This window comes from Nerophis lumbriciformis, linkage group LG01, assembly GCF_033978685.3.
Source record: "Nerophis lumbriciformis linkage group LG01, RoL_Nlum_v2.1, whole genome shotgun sequence".
Classification (NCBI taxonomy): domain Eukaryota; kingdom Metazoa; phylum Chordata; class Actinopteri; order Syngnathiformes; family Syngnathidae; genus Nerophis; species Nerophis lumbriciformis.
In genome coordinates this window covers 52,134,355-52,157,657 of record NC_084548.2, presented here as the reverse complement: position 1 = coordinate 52,157,657, position 23,303 = coordinate 52,134,355, and the positions used below count along the sequence as shown (strand labels likewise).

The following is a 23,303-nucleotide window of genomic DNA, read 5'->3' as shown; positions in this document are numbered from 1 at the left end:
TTAAAGACCATCTTGAAAATAATTTAAGACCATTTCACATCCATACGAACAAAAATACAACGACAAAGTAAAATCAGAGGTCCAGAATGAATTTTAAATATATGGATTCATTCACTGCTTTCACATTGGAAAACAAAATGGTTAAACTAACTAAATACACCAGGAGCTTCTCTAGTGTAAACTAATTGAAAAAAAAATATTTGCAAACATCGTAAGAGCCAATTTTCAGATTTGACATAGACGTGTTTTCTTACAAAAGGTGCAGTGTGCTTCATATCAATGTTTTCATGTAACATCAACATCAGCAACGGTAGAAGAAAGCACAACAATACAGGTAAAAGCCAGTAAATTAGAATATTTTGAAAAACTTGATTTATTTCAGTAATTGCATTCAAAAGGTGTAACTTGTACATTATATTTATTCATTGCACACAGACTGATGCATTCAAATGTTTATTTCATTTAATTTTGATGATTTGAAGTGGCAACAAATGAAAATCCAAAATTCCGTGTGTCACAAAATTAGAATATTACTTAAGGCTAATACAAAAAAGGGATTTTTAGAAATGTTGGCCAACTGAAAAGTATGAAAATGAAAAATATGAGCATGTACAATACTCAATACTTGGTTGGAGCTCCTTTTGCCTCAATTACTGCGTTAATGCGGCGTGGCATGGAGTCGATGAGTTTCTGGCACTGCTCAGGTGTTATGAGAGCCCAGGTTGCTCTGATAGTGGCCTTCAACTCTTCTGCGTTTTTGGGTCTGGCATTATGCATCTTCCTTTTCACAATACCCCACAGATTTTCTATGGGGCTAAGGTCAGGGGAGTTGGCGGGCCAATTTAGAACAGAAATACCATGGTCCGTAAACCAGGCACGAGTAGATTTTGCGCTGTGTGCAGGCGCCAAGTCCTGTTGGAACTTGAAATCTCCATCTCCATAGAGCAGGTCAGCAGCAGGAAGCACGAAGTGCTCTAAAACTTGCTGGTAGACGGCTGCGTTGACCCTGGATCTCAGGAAACAGAGTGGACCGACACCAGCAGATGACATGGCACCCCAAACCATCACCCAACCATGCAAATTTTGCATTTCCTTTGGAAATCGAGGTCCCAGAGTCTGGAGGAAGACAGGAGAGGCACAGGATCCACGTTGCCTGAAGTCTAGTGTAAAGTTTCCACCATCAGTGATGGTTTGGGGTGCCATGTCATCTGCTGGTGTCGGTCCACTCTGTTTCCTGAGATCCAGGGTCAACGCAGCCGTCTACCAGCAAGTTTTAGAGCACTTCATGCTTCCTGCTGCTGACCTGCTCTATGGAGATGGAGATTTCAAGTTCCAACAGGACTTGGCGCCTGCACACAGCGCAAAATCTACCCGTGCCTGGTTTACGGACCATGGTATTTCTGTTCTAAATTGGCCCGCCAACTCCCCTGACCTTAGCCCCATAGAAAATCTGTGGGGTATTGTGAAAAGGAAGATGCAGAATGCCAGACCCAAAAACGCAGAAGAGTTGAAGGCCACTATCAGAGCAACCTGGGCTCTCATAACACCTGAGCAGTGCCAGAAACTCATCGACTCCATGCCACGCCGCATTAACGCAGTAATTGAGGCAGAAGGAGCTCCAACCAAGTATTGAGTATTGTACATGCTCATATTTTTCATTTTCATACTTTTCAGTTGGCCAACATTTCTAAAAATCCCTTTTTTGTATTAGCCTTAAGTAATATTCTAATTTTGTGACACACGGAATTTTGGATTTTCATTTGTTGCCACTTCAAATCATCAAAATTAAATGAAATAAACATTTGAATGCATCAGTCTGTGTGCAATGAATAAATATAATGTACAAGTTACACCTTTTGAATGCAATTACTGAAATAAATCGAGTTTTTCAAAATATTCTAATTTACTGGCTTTTACCTGTATATTGTCTGTGAAAGGGACAGTTAGCATCTCTGCCAAAGCTAAATGGTTAACTTTGGTATTTTTTTTTTGGCTGTCAGAATTGAGCAAACCGATAAAAACATCTACAGTACTACTGTATCTTCACAAAGTTGTGAAAAACAGTGTGTGCAGACAGTGACTGTCTAAAAAGAAGGAAGGCGATTATGGCTTGCAAGCCTCAATCAGAATTTGGATGTGAATAATGTGGATAAGATTCAAATGTGCTCAGCTCATTTTGTATCTGGTGTGTATGGATACGTTTTTACCTGTTTTTGTGACTTTTTTGAAAACATATTGCTAATACCCAAGGATTAGATTTTATTTAGGCATGACATGATGACTTTCGCAAATCTCCATTGCTTTCCTCTCCCCACAATAAGATGAGTGTAAACACTAAACAGGCAACCGCTTTTAATGTCGGTTGCTGTATAAACTTGGAGAAAAGATTAGATATTATTGGAACAAATAATAGAAATAATAAGAGAATTATGTATTTTTTTTATAGTTTTACTGCTGAGTACACTACTACCACAGAGAAATTAGCATGTGCTTACTGTATGTAATAGTATGAATTTACTACTAAAATCTCATATTGATCTTCTTCGGCAATTGGCGCCATTTAACCCACATAACACTCCTTTGGGGGGGTTACGTTTATCTTTGTAAAGTTGTTCAAGAGTTTGTGACGTTTCAGCATCTTTTGACACAGACTTATCCCGGATTTTTGACTTTTACATTATCATTTCATTCACCGCCATGTTTACAAACGCTTCCCTCTTCGATGGCTGCACAACTGGGTACAAAACCCTTTTCCATCCACCGGGTTCAACCATGCATTACAATGATCGTTCAGGAGCCACAAATCGTTGAGCTTTACTTACCCATCTTATGCAAGTCATTTGGCTTTGCTGTGGGCTTTCGTTAAGTTTTCTCCGCTGCTATGCTAACTAAGCAGTCAACACACAGGTGCGCACGCACAGCAATAGCAGGTCGTGTTCGATAAATTATTACCGGGCAGCACAGTTAGTTCCGCTGTGTAGTTACAGCTTCCTCAAAAATCGAAACACTTCAAAGCGAGACTGAAGTTTATGCATGTTTAAAAAAAAAAAAGGAACGTCAATATATTTTTAAGACCTTTCAAAATCGTATTTAAAGACCTTTTATGAGATTTTAGGAGAATATTACACATTTTAAGGCCTTGAATTCAAATGATTGGATTTAGGTATTTTTAAGACCCCGCGGATACCCTGTTGAAGCTTTATATTCCCACAAATTAGGCTCTGTAATCTTCTATTTTTCCTCCAAACTTTTGTTACTTTGCGGTACGTCTTGTGAGGCCCTCTCAGTGCATCCTAAGTGATCTAGCAGTCCTGCCTCTGACCACTAAGACAAAAGATTACAGATGACTGACAAGAGGGTTTACTGCGTAAATTTTTTTCCCATTTCTGCCATTTCAAAATATATATACTGTATATATATATTTTATTTATTTGTATTTTTTTTTTCAATTAGGAAAATAATACAATTGAAAAATATCTGTATTTGCTATTGAATAAACAAGCTCAGCCTACTCAGTGGCCGAGTGGTTAGAGCAGTGGTTCTTAACCTTGTTTGAGATACCGAACCCCACCAGTTTCATATGCGCATTCACCGAACCCTTCTTTAGTGAAAAATTAAATGTTTTTTTTTTCAAATTCAAGACAAAGTTATGTTTTTTTACTGGTGCACAAAATGAACCGTGCATCAACATCACCTTGTTCAAACAACAAAACCAACACAGTGGATGAACTCACAACAAATTACACACATGCAAATCAGTCTGACTTCTGCTGTTGCCGTATCCATAAAGGATAGGGAGAAGTTTTTATTTACACAATGAGTCGGGTGTGTCTTGACCTCCGCGGCGGAGGCTCCGTCGAACCCCTGAGGCTGACTCACTGAACCCCTGGGGTTCAATCGAACCGAGGTTAAGAACCACTGGTCTAGAGTGTCCGCCCTGAGATCGATAGGTTGTGAGTTCAAACCCCGGCCGATTCATACCAAAGACTCTAAAAATGGGACCCATTACCTCCCTGCTTGGCACTTAGCATCAAGGGCTGGAATTGGGGGTTAAATCAACAAAAATGATTCCCGGGCGCGGCCATTGCTGCTGCCTACTGCTCCCCTCACCTCCCAGGGGGTGAACAAGGGGATGGGTCACATGCAGAGGACAAATTTCACCACACCTCGTGTGTGTGTGACAATCATTAACTTTTGACTTCAACTTAGGTGCTAAGAGCAATGCACATAGTGAACTCTCTTGCACAGTAATTGAAAGCAACAGATTAAGAAAACACACATTTATCGATGCCAAAAAGATACTGGGTTCATTTTTATTTATTGTTCGATTAATTGATTAACTACCGACCGAGGCCTAATAATTACGAAGATAGAATGTATTTCCTAATCAATTGTATATTTTTAAAATATCTGTTCTGAAGATGTCTATTATAATGGACTGTGCCTTACCTCTTGCATTGTGTTGGGACTTTGGGCTCTGAGCGAGCACTGCCAGTGGGATTGATCATGAGAGGAAGCTCCATCAGTGGGTGACGGCCATACCGGAATTGGTAGTGTTGGCAGTTTTCCACTCCTGGTAGCTGAAATACAAAAAAAAAATTATAGCCAGTACAGGAAGTATGTGCTGACAAATTAAAGAAAACCCAAATATAAAGCTCTTAGAAAACTGAAGCTATCTCTTACGGATTCAGTGATGCGCATGACAGCATGAACTGTGAGACCATACATCTCCTCTCCTCTGACATGTTCAGTAAACAGTTTTAACATGGACGAATCATCCCGGAGTTTGGCCACACTTTGAACCACCTGCTCCCAGATTCCTAACAAACCAATCAGATTCCATTCTCACAATGTAAGAAAAGGCAGACACAAAATGAACATGTGAAGTGAGGCAAATAAAGATCTTACCTTGAGGAGTCGTGTCATTAAAGTGCAAATCCTCCATGCCATGTTCAAGAACACGCACCTCAAATAAGGGATGACAGTCATTCTCGCTGATGCGGCAACGGTAGCGACAGCGCTTGTTGGGAACACGTGTGCTCCAGTAGATGCGTGTGGCCTCGTAGCCAACAGGGAAGATGGCCGTAGGTGAGTGGAAGTTGGTCATTTGAGAAGGTAACAATTGCCCGACTGCGTGAAAGATGAGACCACCAACGCGGAAAAGGTGGATTCGGTCACCTCGCTGCAAGATGCTTGCTATTTGCTTGACTTCATCGCGCTCAATGTAGACACGCCTCAGAACGGCAAAAGAGATGAGTTCATCTTCACTGGGGCCCTTTAGCTTGTGCTGGGTGCACAACATGGTTTTGTCCTTGAAAAACATGCAGCGGGCGCGGATTGCACAGGCAAAGTGGTAGACATTTGGGCAGCGCAGTCTGTTGCAGCTGCTGGTGGCACCCGTTTTTTGGCAAAATGCACACAGAGTCCGCAATCCGCGCCGCAGGGCCACCTCTACGTTCATAAGCGCGCCTCCTTGTGTCTCATACACCTCTGTGGACCACAAGGCACAGTTGAGGTGCACCCACAGGTCAACGTCTATGTTAAGCAAGCGTCCAGGCCCGTCTGTGGCGCCATCGCCCTCCTCATGGCAGAAGCAGCATTTACGTTTATCACGTGGCAACTTGTCTGGACGCAGTGTAATGCGAAGGCGCTCCATCAGCTCAGACACCTCACGGCTGCTCTCCTTTTTAGAGCCACCTTTACGTATCGAGATGACAATCTGCAGACGCTTCCAGCGAATCCCCTTCCATTTTTTCACTTTGGGCAGTAGGATCTCCTCATCAGGCGTGAGAGGCCTGCGCTGCTTCATGGCCTTAGGGGAGGATTCCAGTGGGCTAGGAGAATCTTTGATGACAGGATCACTGACTGATTCTTCCTTCTTGGAAGCTGGATTTAGGCCATCTTCTGACCGAACAGTGGGATCAGAACCTACTTGATCAAACAATGGGTCAGAGGTCATCTCCGGAGCAGCAACTGCTGACTCAGTTGATTGAGCCCCTTCTTCAGGAGGACCATCCTTCGGCTCAGGCTCCATTTTAATCTGGACAGTGGCAAGAGTGACAGGTGAGTAGGATGGTGGAACAGACTTTTTGGGAGCTTTGGCTTCATTAGTTGGAACTGGAGCTGGAAAGCAAGGAAGTGGAGGGGATGGAGAATGAGGTGGTGATTCCTCCACTGCTACAACAGGAAGGTGGCGCACATCCAAGTCATTCACATTAGTTGTGTAACAGTGCTGGGCTGGTTTGTCTTCATTATCCGCAAATTCCTGAAAAAAGATGCGCATATGAGATTAACGATTAAAAAAACATGAATTGTAAAAGTACAGTTGTCCTGGCTGAAGAAATATTCAACTGACCTGTTTGATTAGGGCCAGAATGTCCACTTGTTTCTTTAATGTACAGCCTGGCAGAGACACATCAAATTGCCTTAACCACTCGTCCTCAGTAGATGACGAATTGTCCTTTAGACAAAGTGCACCTGCAAAATAATTTGTCAAACTATTTTATAAGTACATTAATGTTTTTCACTTCATTACAACGGTATATAATAACCTTAAATAGGGACCTATTCTGACGTATAAATGTTACAATGTTGGATACTTGTGTTAATGTCAAAGCGTAAAATCATAAGGTTCATGTATTTGAATGAGCTTGCCTTGCGCACAACTTTGGATGCATCTGCCCATGGGGTTTTAAAGTATTTTTTTATGATTGGCTTTGATGTGACTTAACAGTGAGGTGGATGTATAGATGTGGTCATCCTTAGACATATTGTGTCGGAAAGTCTCCCCCACCTCTGCTGAGCCCACACAGTTGCAGACTGCTGCCGCTGGAAGACCAGCATAACTGTGTGGCATAGCAACTGCACGGCTGAAAAGAGAAAGGCACTGCAGAAAGCTTCTCAGAAGCCTGTAGGGTACAGCCTCTCTACCATCTTTATCAGCAGATGCAAAAAGAGGACACTCTGTACCACCAATGATTCCACCCCCCCTTTGACCCCCCCACCCTCAGGTAGAAGGCTGCAGAGCATCCGAAGTAGGACCACCAAACTGAGGAACAGCCATTTTGCGGAAGCTGTTAGACTGATGAACTCCAATGGTGCTCTAAAGCATCACCTCCTCCCATCCCCACACAAGGAGTACATACATTGCACGTTTATCGACTGTGCTGAACTGGCTTTATTTGGCTTGGTGTGCAGTCATTGTATTTGCACTAGAGGATCACAATTTATTCTATTTTATTTATAATCTAGTCCTATTAACTCATGCTATTTATAACCTACTCTATTTATATCGTATTATGTTTAAATTACAATTTACAAACTCTTATTCTTGTGGTAATCAGTGGGCTGAATTTGGGACCTTGGGTACTAAATTTCATGCCATCTCATGTGTGTCATGTGTGTTAGTATGACAATGAACTTCCTAGAATCCTTATCTAGGCCACAATAAAGTAGTTTAAATGCAGATTAAAATAATAATGGATCAAATGTATATACCGGTAGTGTATTTTCTAGACACTGCGCTTCACAGGGAACTAAGAACCCATTAGTTTTTATTCACTCCAAATTCACACTTTGATGGTGGTAAGCTACATTTGTAGACCCTCCGATCATCACTAAACATTCATTCATATTCATATTCATAAACCAGTGTGAGCGGCACTAGGAGCAATGTGGGTGAAGTGTCTTGCCCAAGGACACAATGGCCGTGACTAGGATCACGGAAGCTGGAGAAGAACATGGAACCCTCAAGTTGCTGGCACAGCCACTCTACTATCTGAGCCACACCATCCCAAAATCATCATAGGTCCCTTTTATAATAACTAATGGGGGCAAAATATCAATTGTAAATCTATCTCAGCACATACCAGGCTGTATAGGCTCTTTCCCAGGATCCACTCCAGGCATGTCAGGGTTTTGGGAGGGGAAGGTCACGTCGTATGAACCTGGCATCCTTATCTTGAGCAGCTGTGCCATTGCCATCATCACATGGTTAAGTTTCTGGGAAAATGTTTTTAGTCAACTACGCATGTAGAAACAATAATGTTTTAAAAAGAAGAAATAAGCTGATACTTTGATACCTTTGCTGCCATGGAAGACAATGTGAAGGTGACAGCCACCTCATTATTCTTCGCCTTATCCCAGTGATTGGATATGGACACCACTCTACTATCAGTTGCTTCGAATGGTTTGTTCTCAGAGAAAGCTACCAGGAAGGTACATATGAAAGATGTTTCACTGCGGCTCCAAAACATGTTCATATGTTTCACACATTGAGAATATTGCCAGTTTTTACCCGGAATAGCAGTGCGAGGGATGAGGGGGATGATGGGGGAAATTGCTCTCTCTGTCTCTTCTTCTTTTGGCTCTCGCAGTTGAGGGAAACGTGGTGTTTCCTCTCCAACATTGCTCTCAGGGGATGATGCCGGTATAATGCTTTCTGAAGCATCCTCATCATCGCTCTCCATCCTGTCAAAATGTTATTTCTATTTTTAAAGCTACACAGCAAAATAATGTGTAACACAATGTCAAAGAAGCCCTGCTGTACCTGATGTCCTCATTCTGGTTATGTGGCGGAGTGGGAAGCGCTGCAAGAATGTCTACACTTTTTGTCTGTTCTGTAACCGCTTCTAAAAAGGACACTTGTAGTTAATTTGGAGATTAAGAGATCAATATGGACAAGTAACACTTATTTGAATCGTTTTTACCCATTGGCTCGTTTGTCGACACTGCATTTTTCTGACGCTGAGAGAGTTCCTCCCCAGAAGTCACTCCGTTAAGTAGCTTGTGCTGTACAGAAGGCGGAGGTGTTGGCGGCAGGGAAGATGGTGGTGTTGGTGGGTTGCTGAGGTTGCTCTGTGAAGACAGACAATACCACAATAAAACTTTTGCTTAAAAAAAACTAACAAAAAAAACAAAACACTAACGAACACACAAACATTTTACAACGTACCAAGGGCACAGACTACTGCGTAGTTTTACCTTGGTGAGCAACTGAGAATAGTAGTCTGGAATATTGTCCAAAATTGCGTTCCCAAAGGATCCTTTGAGCTCAGCTTTTCCATTGGCTGGGCTGCTCCCAAAAGGAGCAAACAGATCCAGACTAGCTGTGATAGAAGGTTCCATGAGGGGCAGCAGAGACAGACCCTGGAAGACACATGCCAATTAGGGATAGGCTCCAGCCCCCCCCCACAACCCCGAGAGGGACAAGCAATAGAAAATGGATGGATGGATAGAATACATGATAGAATAAAGGAAAGTTATAGATGTGTCATTTTTTTAACCTGTTTAAGTTGCTTTATCAAGGCTTCAGCACTTTTTCCAACTTCTTCCTTCTTATTCTTCTTCCGGGCATTCAACCCGCGGTCTCCAGGTGCTTTAATTGGACGCTTTGGCTTTTGTGCAGGAGCCCTTTTACTTATAGATTGTAAATCCTGATTGAGTCATGAAAAAAAATATTTTACCACAAAAATCTCACATACATCAAAATATTATTAAAATAGAACCAACCTCCATATTTCGTGGAGTCCCTTGAAGTTTTTGCTCCAGCATTGCCAGTTTGCTGTTAATGTGGCCATTGATCTCATTGTGGATGCCTTCAGATGGCCTTTGGGCTGCAAGCTGAAGGTTCTTGGTTCTCAAGAGTTTCTGTAGTAATTGCTGTCCAGTTTCAGATCTAGTGCCTTGTACTTCAGGTTCTGCGGCAATGTCATCATTATTAAATGCAGCGTTGCTCCCTGAAGTAACCATGTCACCTGTTGCTTCTCGCTTTATACTACCAGAATGTGCTTCTCCTGCATCATCACACTGAACTTCTCTTGGCTCCTGTTTAATGTTATGTAGTGTCAGCTTGCATAGACCCGCGCCTGTAGAACCATGCTGTGTGTAAGGAATACGGCTGTCTGCAACTTGTAACTGCTGCCGGATATCCAATCCTGTCTTTGGACCATTTGGAGTAAGAGTCGTAGTAGATGTTTCACTAGCCGATGTCTGCGATTCTATTTTCAATCCTGGACATTCAAGTGGAGTCTTGGTGACTGGTGACCTGAGAGGAGATGCCTTGATTTGACTGTATGGACTTCCTCTTCCAGCTCTGTTGTCAACTACAGAAGGCGTAGAGACATGGGATGAGAGTGGAGATGCAGGGTGGACGGGGCTGATGCCAAAAGGTCCTCTCGGAGAATATGCAATGGAAGGGGATCCCTGTATGCGGCCCGTTGCAGCAGCCATTAGTGCCTGTTGTTGGTGCTGGTTAGGAGTGGGTGGACGCATTCCTACTGCTTGGTTCAGTGGGTGTCTCAGATCACCAGGGTGTGAGGATAGTGACTGGCGTGGAGATGTAGGCCTTATTGAACGGCTCTGGTCCATGGTAGATCGTGGCACTGGTAATTGACCTCTCATAACTTGCATCGTCTCTCCTGTTTGTGGCTGTTGCTGCCCTGTGACCATCATCCCTTGCTGAAACTGAGGAGCAACACTCTGTTGAGGAGTGCACAAAGTTCCAGGCTTTACCATGGGTCCATATGGCATCTGTTGCACTTCCATCCTCAGCATTTGTTTTCCAGCTTGTGGCACCTGTCCTGGTAGCATGTGAGGCCTTAACTGACTCTGACCCATTGACATTCGCAGCATTTGTCCCTGGTGGAGCTGCCTCTGGGCAATCATGGCTTGGATGTGTTGTATCTGCTGATTTGGTGGAAGATTGCGTAGTTGTGGATTTTGAGCAATGATAGCCTGGATGTTGATAGGGGTGCGGATAGGTGCATTTGGAACCCCAGGCCTTTGTGCAATCATGCCTTGCTGCTGAGCTCTAATCATTCCCATCATGGCCTGCTGTTTTTGCTGCTGCGCAATTAAAGCTTGCTGCTGAGGATGATTAATTACAGACTGTAGCTGACCAGAATGGTTCTGGACGATCATCTGTTGCTGCATGCTGGGGTCTTGGGGTTGCTGCATGACATGCGGAACAGATTGGTGCTGTTGTTGCTGTGCCAAGAAATCCACAGACGTACCTTCTTCTTTAACCGTAATACCTGAATCTTGCCTCTGTACAGCAGTTGGTAGTTGTTGCTGAATGACACCACTTTGTTGGTTTCCAACCAAACCAGTTTGTTGTTCAGGAAGCGGTGGTTGTTGCTGCAGCATATAACCCTGGTCTTGATGCTGCTTCTGAAGTGGCTGTCGCACCATATCATTCTGCTGATCATTTGCAGATGTGACCTGCTGCATATGATTAGGGGTTGTGGGCCCACTGTGTTGCGGTGTAGTTCTGGTATCAGGGCTGAGAATGTCACCCTCTTTTGTCATTGCAGTTTGACTATCAGTAGCTCCCAGTGGCTGAGGTGTGGTGCTGCCAGTGGAAGGGGATGAACTCATCTGTGGGGTAGAAGATTGGGAAAGCCTTTCTTGCTCTTGGTTGGATTTAAGCATTACTTGAGTTGTTTGCCTTTGCTGTGCAATTGGCTGCTGAAGTTGAGGAAAATTATTTGCAACATTATGCTGCTGCTGCTGCTGCTGAGAAGCAAGAATGTGTTGGGCAAGAAGGTTCTGTTGTTGTTGTTGAGTCAGCGGGGCCTGGGGACCCCTGACAGAATGAGCTGGAGAGCCAACCATTCCCTGCTGCATTATCTGAGGCCTGTGTTGTTGTTGTTGTGGTTGTGGTTGTGCAACAGGCGGATTACCGCTTAACACTGGTTGAGCTGCCATTATGACTTGAGCTTGGTTATTGGTCTGACCTGCAATAAAGTTCTGTGATGGTGGACCTACAGACTGACCTGAACCCATTACCTGCACGCCTTGAGCTATGCTCTGCTGATTAATCTGATTAGCCAACATCCCCTGTTTAATATTTGCTTGCTGCTGGGACATCAGTGGGTTGCCCATCACACCAGACTGTGGCTGAGTTATTAAGGCAGACTGTTGATTTTGAATTGGCAGCTGTTGCTGGCCCATCATTGCTTGCTGTTGTTGCTGCTGCTGGAGCTTTGCCATCTGCATCCTATGCTGGAGCTGTCTTTCTTGGAGAAGCCTGGGGTCAGCACCCTGTATTCCAGGTGGTCCTTGTGGGAAGAATCCTGCTGGTGTACCAGGGGGACATTGGGCCCTTGGAAGTTGGTGTTGGGCTCTTGCAATGAAAGGCTGACCTTGGGGCATCCTGACAGGCATTCCACCTTGGGAAACCATTCTAGGGTGCTGACCCATGACTGGCGTTCCCTGTTGGCCAATCATCATCTGGCCAGGTAACTTGGGAAACATGTGAAGTGGGGGCCCCTGCGCAGTATGTCCAGGAGCAACAAGACCTGAACCTTGCTGCTGCTGCTGCTGCTTGCTTCTATACTCAGCAATGAGATTGGTGTGCTCTTTCTGCTGTTTGCGTACCTAGAACAAAAGCACTTTTTAAAAATGTGTCAGAGTGCAGAATCTTTATAATCATAACATATTTAGGCAGTATAATAAATGGATTAATGTGTGAAATAAAAACCTACCTGGTCAAGCTGTTTCTGAATTTTGCTCTGTTCTTCCGTGACCAACCTGAGTTTCTCAGCATCTGCCTCAGCCAACTCTCTGCCAGCTTTCTTTGCCGTGCGCTGCTTGGCACACAGTGCCTTGCGAGATTTACGATGAACTCCAATTTGTTCTTCCAGAAATTTTAACTGCATTTGGAGTAACTGCTGAGTGTGAAGAAGCCATTCCTCATACTGGTGCTGTTCTGAATCATCTGTAACAGGACAATTAACTTATTCATCCATATAGTGAGGAGTTGCATGACAACTGACGTTTATTTTGTGCTTTTAAGAAAATAACAATTGCATTTCTGTTATTGTTTGACATACTGATGATTCCTTGCACAAATTGTGGTGGGTTAGGTCTTGACTGGGTGGCATCAGTGGTTGGTTCCTCCTTAACACAACATGTAATTTAATTATTCATATGAAACTACAATAAATTATCTATATGTTCTCTCTAAAGAAGTAAGCTCTTACTTTTGGCGGCCCAGATGAAATTTGGCCTGGATCTGTGCCTGGAGCAGATGACAGCCTCTGAGCAAGCAGAGAAACTTGTTGCCTGAAAGAAAAGCAAAACATTTAACTTAGATATGTTAATGTTGCTACAACAATACCAACATGCTATTTGTCAACATAACACCAAGCTTGGCTGGGTGGTAGGAATACATGTTTAGTTTTTGTTCAAGTATTTGTTGCTGTATAAAGGTAACTAAAAAGTACTAAACTAAAAATACCTGTTGATACCAGAAGGAACACCCATTGGGTCCTGGGCCAACACTCTCTTAATACCTTTAAGAGCCACCATCTTTGCCTTGGCAATGGGATCCATTATGTCATCAGAAGCAAATTTGTCTAAATCTAAAAAACAAAATAATAGAACATTATTATTGATTACAGATTACAGATGAAAGTCAATGTGACTACCTTTATCTGGGAAGAAATTGTTGGCCACCGGTGACTGTTTCACCATAGGTTGCTGCTGTGGATGACTGAGACTTGCATGCATTCCTGGCTGCCCCATTCTAACGACGGCTTGCTGCTGGCCCATGGTCATGTGAGGTGGTGGCACCATTCCAGGTCCCAGAAGCCTTTGTTGTTGTTGCAGCATGTGTGGAGGACGGGGCACTATTCCTGACTGGGCCATCATTGCTTGGGGTGGTGGACGGTGGTGTGGCAGCATTAACTGTCCAGGAAGATGTGGGTTTGACTGTTGATTTGGAACGCACGGAAAATGAGGTGGAACGCCTCCCTGGTGAAGTGAATTAAGCTGTAGCTGCTGTTGCTGCTGTTGCTGTTCCTTCTTCTCATGTTCCAACAGATCTTGTATTAAGAGAGGCAGCTCACCATCCAACGAGCTCTCTACCTTTGCCAAATCAACAGCAGCAGAATGCTGTCCTCCAACATCGGGCAACCCAAGTGGATCATCACCAATATCTGCATGAGGAGCAGCTGTAGAAAAAGGCAAGGGGTCATCTTGGCCTTGCAGTGGATATGAAAGCCCCCCTAATCGAACAGAACTGAGGGAAGCCGCCTGGTTTTCTTGCTGTGCTGTGCTCGCTCTGCTTCCACTAAGGAGCAGAGATACAGCCTCTACCATTTCATCTTTTACAGCAGTCTGTCCTGACTGGAGCTGAGCAGTGAGACATCTTGACTCCACTTTTATCTTGGTGTTACCAACAGCATCAGAGGAGCATTGTAGTTGGGTAGCAGATCTGCCTGGAGACGCTGGCGTTGACACAGACTTGTGCTCAGATTCCAACTTGGGTTTATCTTCTACTTTGACAAGTGCAGAGCCAGAGGATGATGAAGGGGTTTCACTTTCAGCTTCGACCAAGCGCAGCTGGTCTGAAAAGCCATCCTTTGGGTCTCCTTGGTCTAATTCAGGGTCAGTGTAAGCAAGCAGGTCAAATTCATCACTATTAAGCAAGTCATCTAAATGTGGATCGTTGGTTTCCAGGTTGTCTAGGTTTCCCAGTTCATCATCTCCTTTGTCTGGGTCCAGGTCAAGACCTAAATCCTCCTCATCTTCGACACCTCCATCCCCAGGGGCACCCCCAAGGGTCTCGAGATCAGGTTCTGGTAGTTCCTCATTGTGTTCTACTATACCAGTTTGGGATTCTGTGACCAGGCTTGATTGCGAAAGCTGACGGTGTCTGGAGGCAGGAATGTTGGAAGTTGAAGCTCCTGCCTGGCGCTGCTGTGTTCCTGTGACTGTAAGCTGCTGAGGTAATAAAGCTGAAAGTTCACTCTGCTGTAACCCCAACTGTGAATTGATGTTCCCCTGTGATTGAATAGCACCAGCTGGCACTATTGGATGCTGTTGAATGTATGGTGCTGACATCTCTTGTGGGACAAAAAGACGCTGTCTGGGCTGAGGTCCACGAGACATAAACTGAGGTCTAAGTGGTAGCCTCTGCGAATTGTGTCTTAATTCAATGAACTGTGGTGGAGGTGCTTGGCTTAATGGTTGCATATTCTCTCCTCCATGTGATGATGGCATCATGGTGTGAGGGTTACCAATGCCTTCCAGACCCTGAATATTCACAGCAGAGTTTACATTGTGCCTAATGGCCATAGCCTCCATATTAGGATGGGGGAATCTCCTTGGTCCTGCAGCTTGACCCTGCCACTGAAGAGGGAAAGGTGGACGAGGAAACATACCCTGCGACCTGGGAGGCCCTGGTGGCCTGGAGAACAGATACAAACCAAAGTCCAGTTATCAGGTATAAATATTTAAAACAAACAGAGCTACTAGCATTGGAAAAGTAATCAACAAATATATTTCTTATCAATTGAAATTGTTGAGATGATAGCTTGCATGCATACCTTAGAGTACTAGGATCCATGATGGCTGCGGTTCCTGCAGCCGGTGGTCGAATGAGCTTGTCCCCCATCCCACTAGCATTAATGGGCATCTTCCCTATAATGGAGGCCTGAGCTCCCGCAGTTGTAACTGCAACACGTTCCTAATGGAAGTTCAAACAAAATTACACTCAGTATTTACATATATGCACTTGTTATTTGTCACTCTCAGAGGCTGCATTAAGTACATTACATTTACATACTACAGGAAATACAACAAATGTCTGTTGGCTTGACAGAAAAGTCTAAAAGCTAATGTGATACTCTGTTTGCTTCTTAGGGGTTTTTTAGCCTTTTGACAATATTTTCTAGTTTTGCTAGCTCAATATGAGTCAAAAGAAAGCAATGGACAAGTGATATGTGGTTCGATAAATTCAGTAAGTATCCATAGTGTTGTTGAAATTGCCTTCCCCCTCTCCTTCCGCTGCAGGCAAGGAAGATTAAAAGAAAGTAAAGTGGATTTTTTTTTTTATTCCTAATCATTGTAGGGAACTGGATTTTACATTTAAAGAGGTTTTTTTTATTTCAAACTGTGAATGCACCACAGGGCTAGTGACCGTGTGTGTGTGTGTGTGACTGTGTGCGTGTGTGGGCGGCTGCAAATGAGTTGAGTTCTTATGTACATTGTTTCTTGTGGAAAAATTTGCTTCAACATCAGACTTCTCTATTTACGAACTCTCTTCAAAAACCAATTACGTTCTTAAATAGTGGTTCCCCTGTATGTTGCATCATAGTATATTGTTTTTAAAAGGTATGTCTACATATGCTGTAATATATTACTAATTACCTGTGGATAAGGTGGTGGTGCTCTGTGTGTCTTGTCTTGTTGAAATGCACCAATTTCTCCTCCTTGCCATCCAGGGGATGATGCATTGCCAGCAGCAGCTGCAGCTGCCTCTTTTTCTTGTCGAATGGTGTTACGCTGCATTTGTTGTCTGATTAGGAATTCTCTTAATCTCTGACGCTAAAAAATACAAGTTTAATCAATTACCAAAACAATTTGCATAAAAAGGTGAGTCCATAGCAAATAGTTAATACCTGTCTGTGTTTCTCCAGTTCAGAGGGACTAAGGCCCACTAGTGCTGGATCTTGAACTGCTGACACATCAGGCATTTCTTGAGTACCTGGCAAGGTTGTCTGATGAGGCGCATCTTGAGGGCGGAGAGCTGACAGTTCTTGAGATCCAGATGTAGGTATATGCCTCGAGCTGTGGCTGTCCGCAACAGTAGTTTGCTGTGGCCGACCTGGAACCATGTGACCCTGCTGTTGGGGTATCTGAATTGTTCCTGTACTAGGGTTGAATGGTGCTGAAGGTTTGCAAGTGACAGGATCCCCCATGGAACCACTGTTGGAATGTGAGGGAGGTGGCTGATTTGGATTAGGTGAGCTTTTAAAACTTATAATTCCTTCTGGGCAACCAGACGCTGGGCGAGGTGGTTTTTGGATAGTTGTGAAAGGATCTCTTGATTGTGGCCTTGAAGGTGGCTGAGAACAGTGATCTGGGGACTGGAAACGTGGCGTTAAAGGGGACTGGGCAGAATATGCATCATTTGAGAGTCCACCTGGAGTGTGAGGAGACTGACAGCTGCCCTGGGATTGTGGGCTGGAGGGAACTCTAGGGCATATTTCTTGTTGAGTTACACTGTGTCTCTGGGGTCCAAGAGAACAATTGTCACCTGACTGCAACTTGGGAGCTAATGGAGACTGAACGTGGGCATCAGAGAAAGAGTGAGATGGAGACTGCCTGTAACCTTCGGAAGGATGGCTTGGGGAGGCTCCAGGATGAAGTGCACCACCTTCCCCTTGATGTATTCGTGGTGTCATAGGTGCCTTAAAATATCCATTCCCAGACTCCAGCATCCCAACAGGAGAGCCAGTGGCAAGGTCAGGCCTTCCAACATTATTGGAGCGAGGAGAAGGTGCACTCATGTCAGCCCTGTACTGGCCTGGGCCTGCAGGCGAGGAGGCAGATGATAATGGGGATGCACCGTACTCTGTCTGCCCCATGGCTTGTTGAGTTCTTTGAGGGTCCCCATAATGTGTGTTATGGGGCGGTGAGAAAACGGGTGACTCTCCACCAATTGCAGCACTTCTTGAATGAGGACTTTGTAGAGGTGTAAGGGACTCTTGAGAGCCTTGCTGAGATTGTGATGAATGACCTTGTTGTTGCTGTAGCTGTGATCTAAAGTAGGGGTCAACCTGCTGAGCCCGCCTGGAGGTTCCAGAAGTCCCTGGTTGCATGTCAAAGGGGCCAAGACTGGCTGGCCGTCCCTGAGGAAGACCCTGTGGGCCGGAAGCAGTATAACCTGAGGAGGAGGCCTGTATGGGGCTAGCCCCGGCATAGGTTAAAGGAGTTGGTGGGTGGGAATGAGAACGGGGTGACTGAGGGTGGAGCTTGGCAAAAGGATCTGTATGGATTTCGGCTGATCCTGGGGTCTTTGCGATACCATCTGAGAAAAAGACAGAGGAAGAACCTGAATCTGGGGGGAAGGGATATGGGCTCTCTGCTGAGCTTGGCTGAGACGAGATGGACGTAGATCCTGAAGGCGGTGGGATATGGAGGTGTAAACTGGGTCTTTCCCCTTTAATTCGCACTGGCTCTGTCTTAACTGGCCTGCACACCTGACTCTCTGCCTGCTATTAGAAAAAGAAAATTAGAAAAGTTAGAGGAAAAAAATGAAGTATAATCTTCTACAGCTTTCTTTGACCATTATAAAACCATTAACTCACCTTTTGTGCCTTGTTGATCCTCTGAGCTGCTCTGTTATCTTTGGCCTTTTGCTTTTGAGAGAAAAAAAACATGTTCATTCAATTATTTCAAAAAGGTTATTGAGAAAAAAATATTTTTTTTGTCTGTTGTAATTACTTATAGTTTTCTTGTTGACCTACTCCCAATACAACAAATCTCATTTGAGTTTAACAGACTGACCAAACTAAATATTACATTTTGCTTTCATTGATCTGGACTACAATAATTAATACAATTAATATATATTAATTTAGTACGGTAAATGGTGGTAAAATAAAAGAACATACCAGGTAAGGAACCTTGTCAGCTGCTGACACTTTTCTCCAGATCTTCATGATTTGTTTACAGCGACTTGCCCAGTCTGGAACAGCGGTAATTTGAAACATAGCTAAAGTCAAATACAATAAAATTAAATGTTCACATGTTAGTAGACTTCTGCACTCACCTGGGTGGTCCTGTTTGAGAGTGGGAAAGTTGGTGTTGGCATAAAGCACCGGAGAAATTGTTGATAGCTCTCCCAGCTCCTCATCTTTCTCCCATCGCTGGAGACTGCGTTGGTTGTAGGACAGTCCGTCACCTTCTGCCTCAGTGGGGGTTGGTGGGGAGGAAGGGGTCACTGGGGTAGAAGGAGTAGCCCAGGGGCTCTCCTCACCCCCATTTGGACTAAACATCCCTCCTTTGTCCCTGAAAATAATAGAGTCCAAAATGCTTAAACGCTCTAACTTGAGCAGCAATCCCTGTTCATAATACAAATATATACATTTGCATTGCCATTGAGTCGATAGTAAAACTACATCAGGATGGAGCTACAGATAAATGCAATCTAAATAGAAATGTATTACTTCCTACCGCATGTCGAAGAATGGGGACTGTGACAGGCCAGGGAAAGCATCCATAACTCCAGCTGAAGGCAGAGACCCTGCAAAAGTGTTATAGATTCAAACCTCATTTAATAAATAAACCCTCATTAATAAGATGACAATAGAATCGATCTTAGGCATCCTATTCTACACACCTGAGAGGAGAGCTCTTTGTGGCAGAGCGCTACAATTAAGTTCCCCCTTACTGCCCTCTGAGATGGGCTTCATACCCTCCAAGGTGGAGCCTTCTGACACTCCTAGAACCTTCCTGAAAAACTGCTCAGAATCCTGATTTTCTACCCCTCGTGGAAGACCTGTCAAAAAAAGGATAAAATGTGAAATGCGTTAACACCACATTTGACTTGTTTTTTCGTCCACAATAAGCCTGCGTCTATTACCTTCACTTTTTTCTGCATCAGAGTCAGGAGGATCAGTGGACCCTAGGTCCTTCAGTGATGAGGATGGTGCAAAGACTGTTGGAAAATATATATATTTAAAAAATATTTGGTAATTACCTTCAAACTAGAGCAATAAATAAGTTGCAGAGTCCAGTTACTCACCTGCACAGTCTCCCTGAGCATGGGGGGCCTGACATCCCTCTTGCTTGATTATACGATCCTTGGCCACATCTAGAGAGAGAGTAAAAAAAGTGTTATAGATAAGCTTTGTCAACCTTGTCAAAAGTCAAACAACATATTTGCAGCGTTATTTAACTCATTCTTACTTTCTGAGGAATTCATTTGGATCCCTGATGGTGCTGGTAACGAGGGTTGAAGAAGGCATGCGACTGGCTTCTGTCCGGGGAGGGTCATTACAGCCTTCTTACTCAAGTCAATAAGCGTCCTTCCAAAGAATGCCTCCTGCATCAGAGAAGTAATTGTTTATTCGCACATACTTCTCTCCTTTTTCCCATGTCAGTTTAAATAGGGATGGGGCAATTTGATAGTTAGTTGAGTCTGATACCGGCCAAATTTGCAGAATCAGTTATCTAAAAAAAAAAAGAAGATCAATTTGATTTTAAACATACGCAAATGCCTCACAGTAAGGCGTATGCAGAGTCGAATATTTGTTGCAGTTTGAGCATGGCAATTTTAAACATTTTAATAACTTGCATACAAATCTATTAATGTAACAAAAAAGGAGAAATAAATACTGATATCGTTATCAAACAACAAAAAGTGGCATTGCCTGTATTTTGACCCCTGACTTCTTCCTGGAAGTGAAAACCGTAGTGGTCAACCAAGCTAAGACAGCTGTAGTAGAGCAAGCGCGTGCGAACTATTTGGGTACAAAAGAGACTTAAATCTTACTGCAAAAAGCAGATACGCCCCAAAAAATCAAACTATGCAATGGAATAGATTGCTATACTTTATTAAAAAAAGATTTGTTGAGTGATATCAAGGATCAAAAACGGCGGTCGCGTTCCCAGACATATCAAAGCATTGTGATCAAGACACCATTGTACACAACAAAACAGATGGAAACTTAGAAAAGCATGTCTACAACTTCTTTGTGTGGCTTCGTCAAGGAAATTGGTATGAAGATTCTCCTGGATAAATAAGCATTGTTTTTTCTCGAGTAAGGTTGCATTTCATGATTTAACTTTGTGTCAAATCAAATCAAATCAACTTTATTTATAAAGCACATTTAAAATTTACCACAGGGGTAGCCAAAGTGCTGTACAATGGGCAAGTTAAAAGATAATACGAGTACTGAGCAAACACAACACAACACAACACAAACAGAACACGATAAAAAATAAATAAATAAAATAGAATAAATAAAAACGTAAAAACAGGTTCACAGCAGGTGTATTATGGGGCGCCATTGCAGGATGGATATCACTCAGTGTTAAAAGCCATGGAATAAAAGTATGTTTTTAAGAGAGATTTAAAAACAGGAAGAGAGGAGGCTTGTCTAATACTCAGAGGTAGGTCGTTCCAGAGCTTGGGAGCAGCAACGGCGAAAGCTCTGTCACCTCTAAGCTTCAGCCTTGTGTCAGGGACCATCAACAGCAGCTGATCGGCTGATCTTAAGGATCGGGTGGGGCAGTAAGGCTGAAGGAGGTCGGAGAGATAGGTTGGCGCGAGGTTGTTTAGACATTTAAAAACAAATAAAAGGAGTTTAAAATTGATTCGATAACGCACAGGGAGCCAGTGAAGGGAGGCTAATATAGGGGTGATGTGCTCACGTCTGCGGGTCTGTGTTAGCAGACGAGCAGCAGAGTTCTGCACGAGCTGCAGGCAGGTGAGGGAGGCCAGGTTTGTTGCTGTTGCACGCGCCGTTTACGAGTAGTGTGTTTTCCCACATCTTTATCAAAATATAATTATAGCTGTCAACATTGTGTATATTCTGAAAGCTTAATTTATGATTGCTGCTTTTGGTAAAATCTTAACTATTCTAGGTTTTGCTCACATTTGTTTTCTTTTATTTAGACTTGCCGAGTTGGTGCTTTTCAAAACACTCGTAGCAGACATGTGTTTAGGAAATACAAATAATATCAAGATAATACTTAAATGTGAAATAATAAATGTTAAGTATATCAGACAAACCCTTAACGAAGTGATCACTGCAAACTCATGCATTCTTCGACCGTGCTTTCTTAGACTGGAGTGTGAGCTGCATACTTTTCTCGTTGTTTTGTAAAATCTTGCACTCTTCTGTCCTTTTGGATTACCTCTCAAAGAACTCTGAAGAAACATTTATTCTTTTCGCAATTTGAATGATATGTACAGCCGAAAACAACATAAGCATAATGGCGCCTAGTACCCATTGAGAACAGAGCGAGCTTGACCCCCCTATGCATATTGTGAGCCGGACGTGACGTCAGTAAAATGTTATATATATATATATATATTTTAGAGAGCGAGAGCGAGACACAGACAGAGACAAAGACAAACCTGGAGATATGCTGGAAACATGTCCTCAAGTTTGCTTTTCTTTCGACCCCGACGTTTTTTGGCCTGTTCTTCACCATCCAATGCTTTAGGATCCATGATGTTATCCGTGTCAGGATGGGGTCCTATGTACAAGTACAATCAAAACATAATAACGAATAAAATAAAAGTTGGATGAGGAGGTCAGAATTATAACATACATGGACTTTAGAAACCCAAATTAAAACACTGTGCATTTTACAGAACACGTTATGTACAAGTACCTCCGTTGATTTTCCTCTTTTCTGATTTACAATGTTGGATAATGGTGTTAAACAATGTCTAAGCATCAAATTGTGACGTTCGCGCATTTGGGCGTGAGCTTACATGTAGTTTTGGATGCCTCTGCCAGCTGTGTTTTGGAGTGTTGTTTTAACAGTGGGGAATCAGTGACGTCACAGAGTGACAGACGTGCATATGTGGGCATTCTTGGACATGTGTCAGAAGCCTCCTACCCATGCTGCTGAGCCCACACTGCTCAGACTGCTGCCACTGGACCTACCAAATATTCCTTCTTGTTTCATGGCTTCCCACTCTCTATAAAAGAAATACTATAAAATATATACTTCCATGTTTATTTGCCCATGACATTTGGGCCACAACAAAATTATACTAGCTGTTGAACTCTAATGGCAAAATGCGGCAACATTACGATTTGGTTTGAGGAAACAAAAGAATAACACTGGCGTGTGACATGCAGTGACTAATGATGCTAAAAAAAATAGTTTTTTGATGCAGCGCTGTATGGCTCTTAAAGTTGGTAGGTGTACCTAATGTTGTGACCGGCATATCTACATATTGTTTATGAAGTTTATTTTGACTGTGACTGAAAAAAAAAGTAGCGATTGTTCGTCTTCAAGACATACTGTAAATTTACCAGTGTATATTGTCTGAGAATAATTTTTTTAATATGTATTGTATTTCATTTACAAAAATCACACAGAATATCAGTCAAACAAAACTATATTGTAGAGAACAATCCCAACCCCAAACTAATCTCAGCCCCGTATAACTCTAAATAGCAACCCACAGAGCAATTAAGAGGTGAAAATCTTTGGTCATCTCACCTCACGATTCGATTAAAAATTGATTATTGATGAATCTTTAATATACGTATACTGATGCAGTTTTACATTTATTTTTGTTTCACTAAATAAGCGTTTCTCTCTTGCAACTTTTAAAAACAGTGCATTTGTAATGAGAAATTCCCATCACATTTATTAAATTCATGGAAATGTGTGCAAAACTGGAACATTAGTGCCTTATAATAAAGTAGCTGTTCAGATGTCTCGGTGAGGTGGCTCGCCGCACAGACAAATTTTAGAGCAGTCTGCATTACTGTTTCCAATAAATAAATCCATTAGACGTTTACTAATCGTCCATGTCCGAA

The 23,303-nt window shown here is 43.1% G+C and overlaps 1 protein-coding gene across 4 annotated transcripts in view; it reads right to left on the bottom strand.

The window, feature by feature from the left end:
- The window catches only part of kmt2d (lysine (K)-specific methyltransferase 2D), a 55,228-nt gene that overhangs the window by 12,739 nt on the left and 19,186 nt on the right, over positions 1-23,303 (bottom strand). For all 4 annotated transcript variants that reach the window (XM_061986126.2, XM_061986153.2, XM_061986144.2 and 1 more), the window contains 29 exons: positions 21,878-21,999; positions 19,702-19,837; positions 19,538-19,606; positions 19,376-19,450; positions 19,133-19,291; positions 18,967-19,036; positions 18,563-18,801; positions 18,405-18,478; positions 18,099-18,149; positions 16,407-18,005; positions 16,156-16,332; positions 15,333-15,472; positions 13,431-15,193; positions 13,241-13,364; positions 12,984-13,065; positions 12,834-12,900; positions 12,486-12,718; positions 9,511-12,378; positions 9,285-9,434; positions 8,983-9,147; positions 8,709-8,856; positions 8,549-8,630; positions 8,297-8,469; positions 8,082-8,206; positions 7,869-8,001; positions 6,356-6,477; positions 4,909-6,265; positions 4,684-4,820; positions 4,450-4,580 (listed from right to left, as the gene is read on the bottom strand). In XM_061986126.2, coding sequence (XP_061842110.2) covers positions 4,450-4,580; positions 4,684-4,820; positions 4,909-6,265; positions 6,356-6,477; positions 7,869-8,001; positions 8,082-8,206; positions 8,297-8,469; positions 8,549-8,630; positions 8,709-8,856; positions 8,983-9,147; positions 9,285-9,434; positions 9,511-12,378; positions 12,486-12,718; positions 12,834-12,900; positions 12,984-13,065; positions 13,241-13,364; positions 13,431-15,193; positions 15,333-15,472; positions 16,156-16,332; positions 16,407-18,005; positions 18,099-18,149; positions 18,405-18,478; positions 18,563-18,801; positions 18,967-19,036; positions 19,133-19,291; positions 19,376-19,450; positions 19,538-19,606; positions 19,702-19,837; positions 21,878-21,999 — 10,771 coding nt within the window. The remainder of the gene's footprint in view (positions 1-4,449; positions 4,581-4,683; positions 4,821-4,908; positions 6,266-6,355; positions 6,478-7,868; positions 8,002-8,081; positions 8,207-8,296; positions 8,470-8,548; positions 8,631-8,708; positions 8,857-8,982; positions 9,148-9,284; positions 9,435-9,510; positions 12,379-12,485; positions 12,719-12,833; positions 12,901-12,983; positions 13,066-13,240; positions 13,365-13,430; positions 15,194-15,332; positions 15,473-16,155; positions 16,333-16,406; positions 18,006-18,098; positions 18,150-18,404; positions 18,479-18,562; positions 18,802-18,966; positions 19,037-19,132; positions 19,292-19,375; positions 19,451-19,537; positions 19,607-19,701; positions 19,838-21,877; positions 22,000-23,303) is intronic.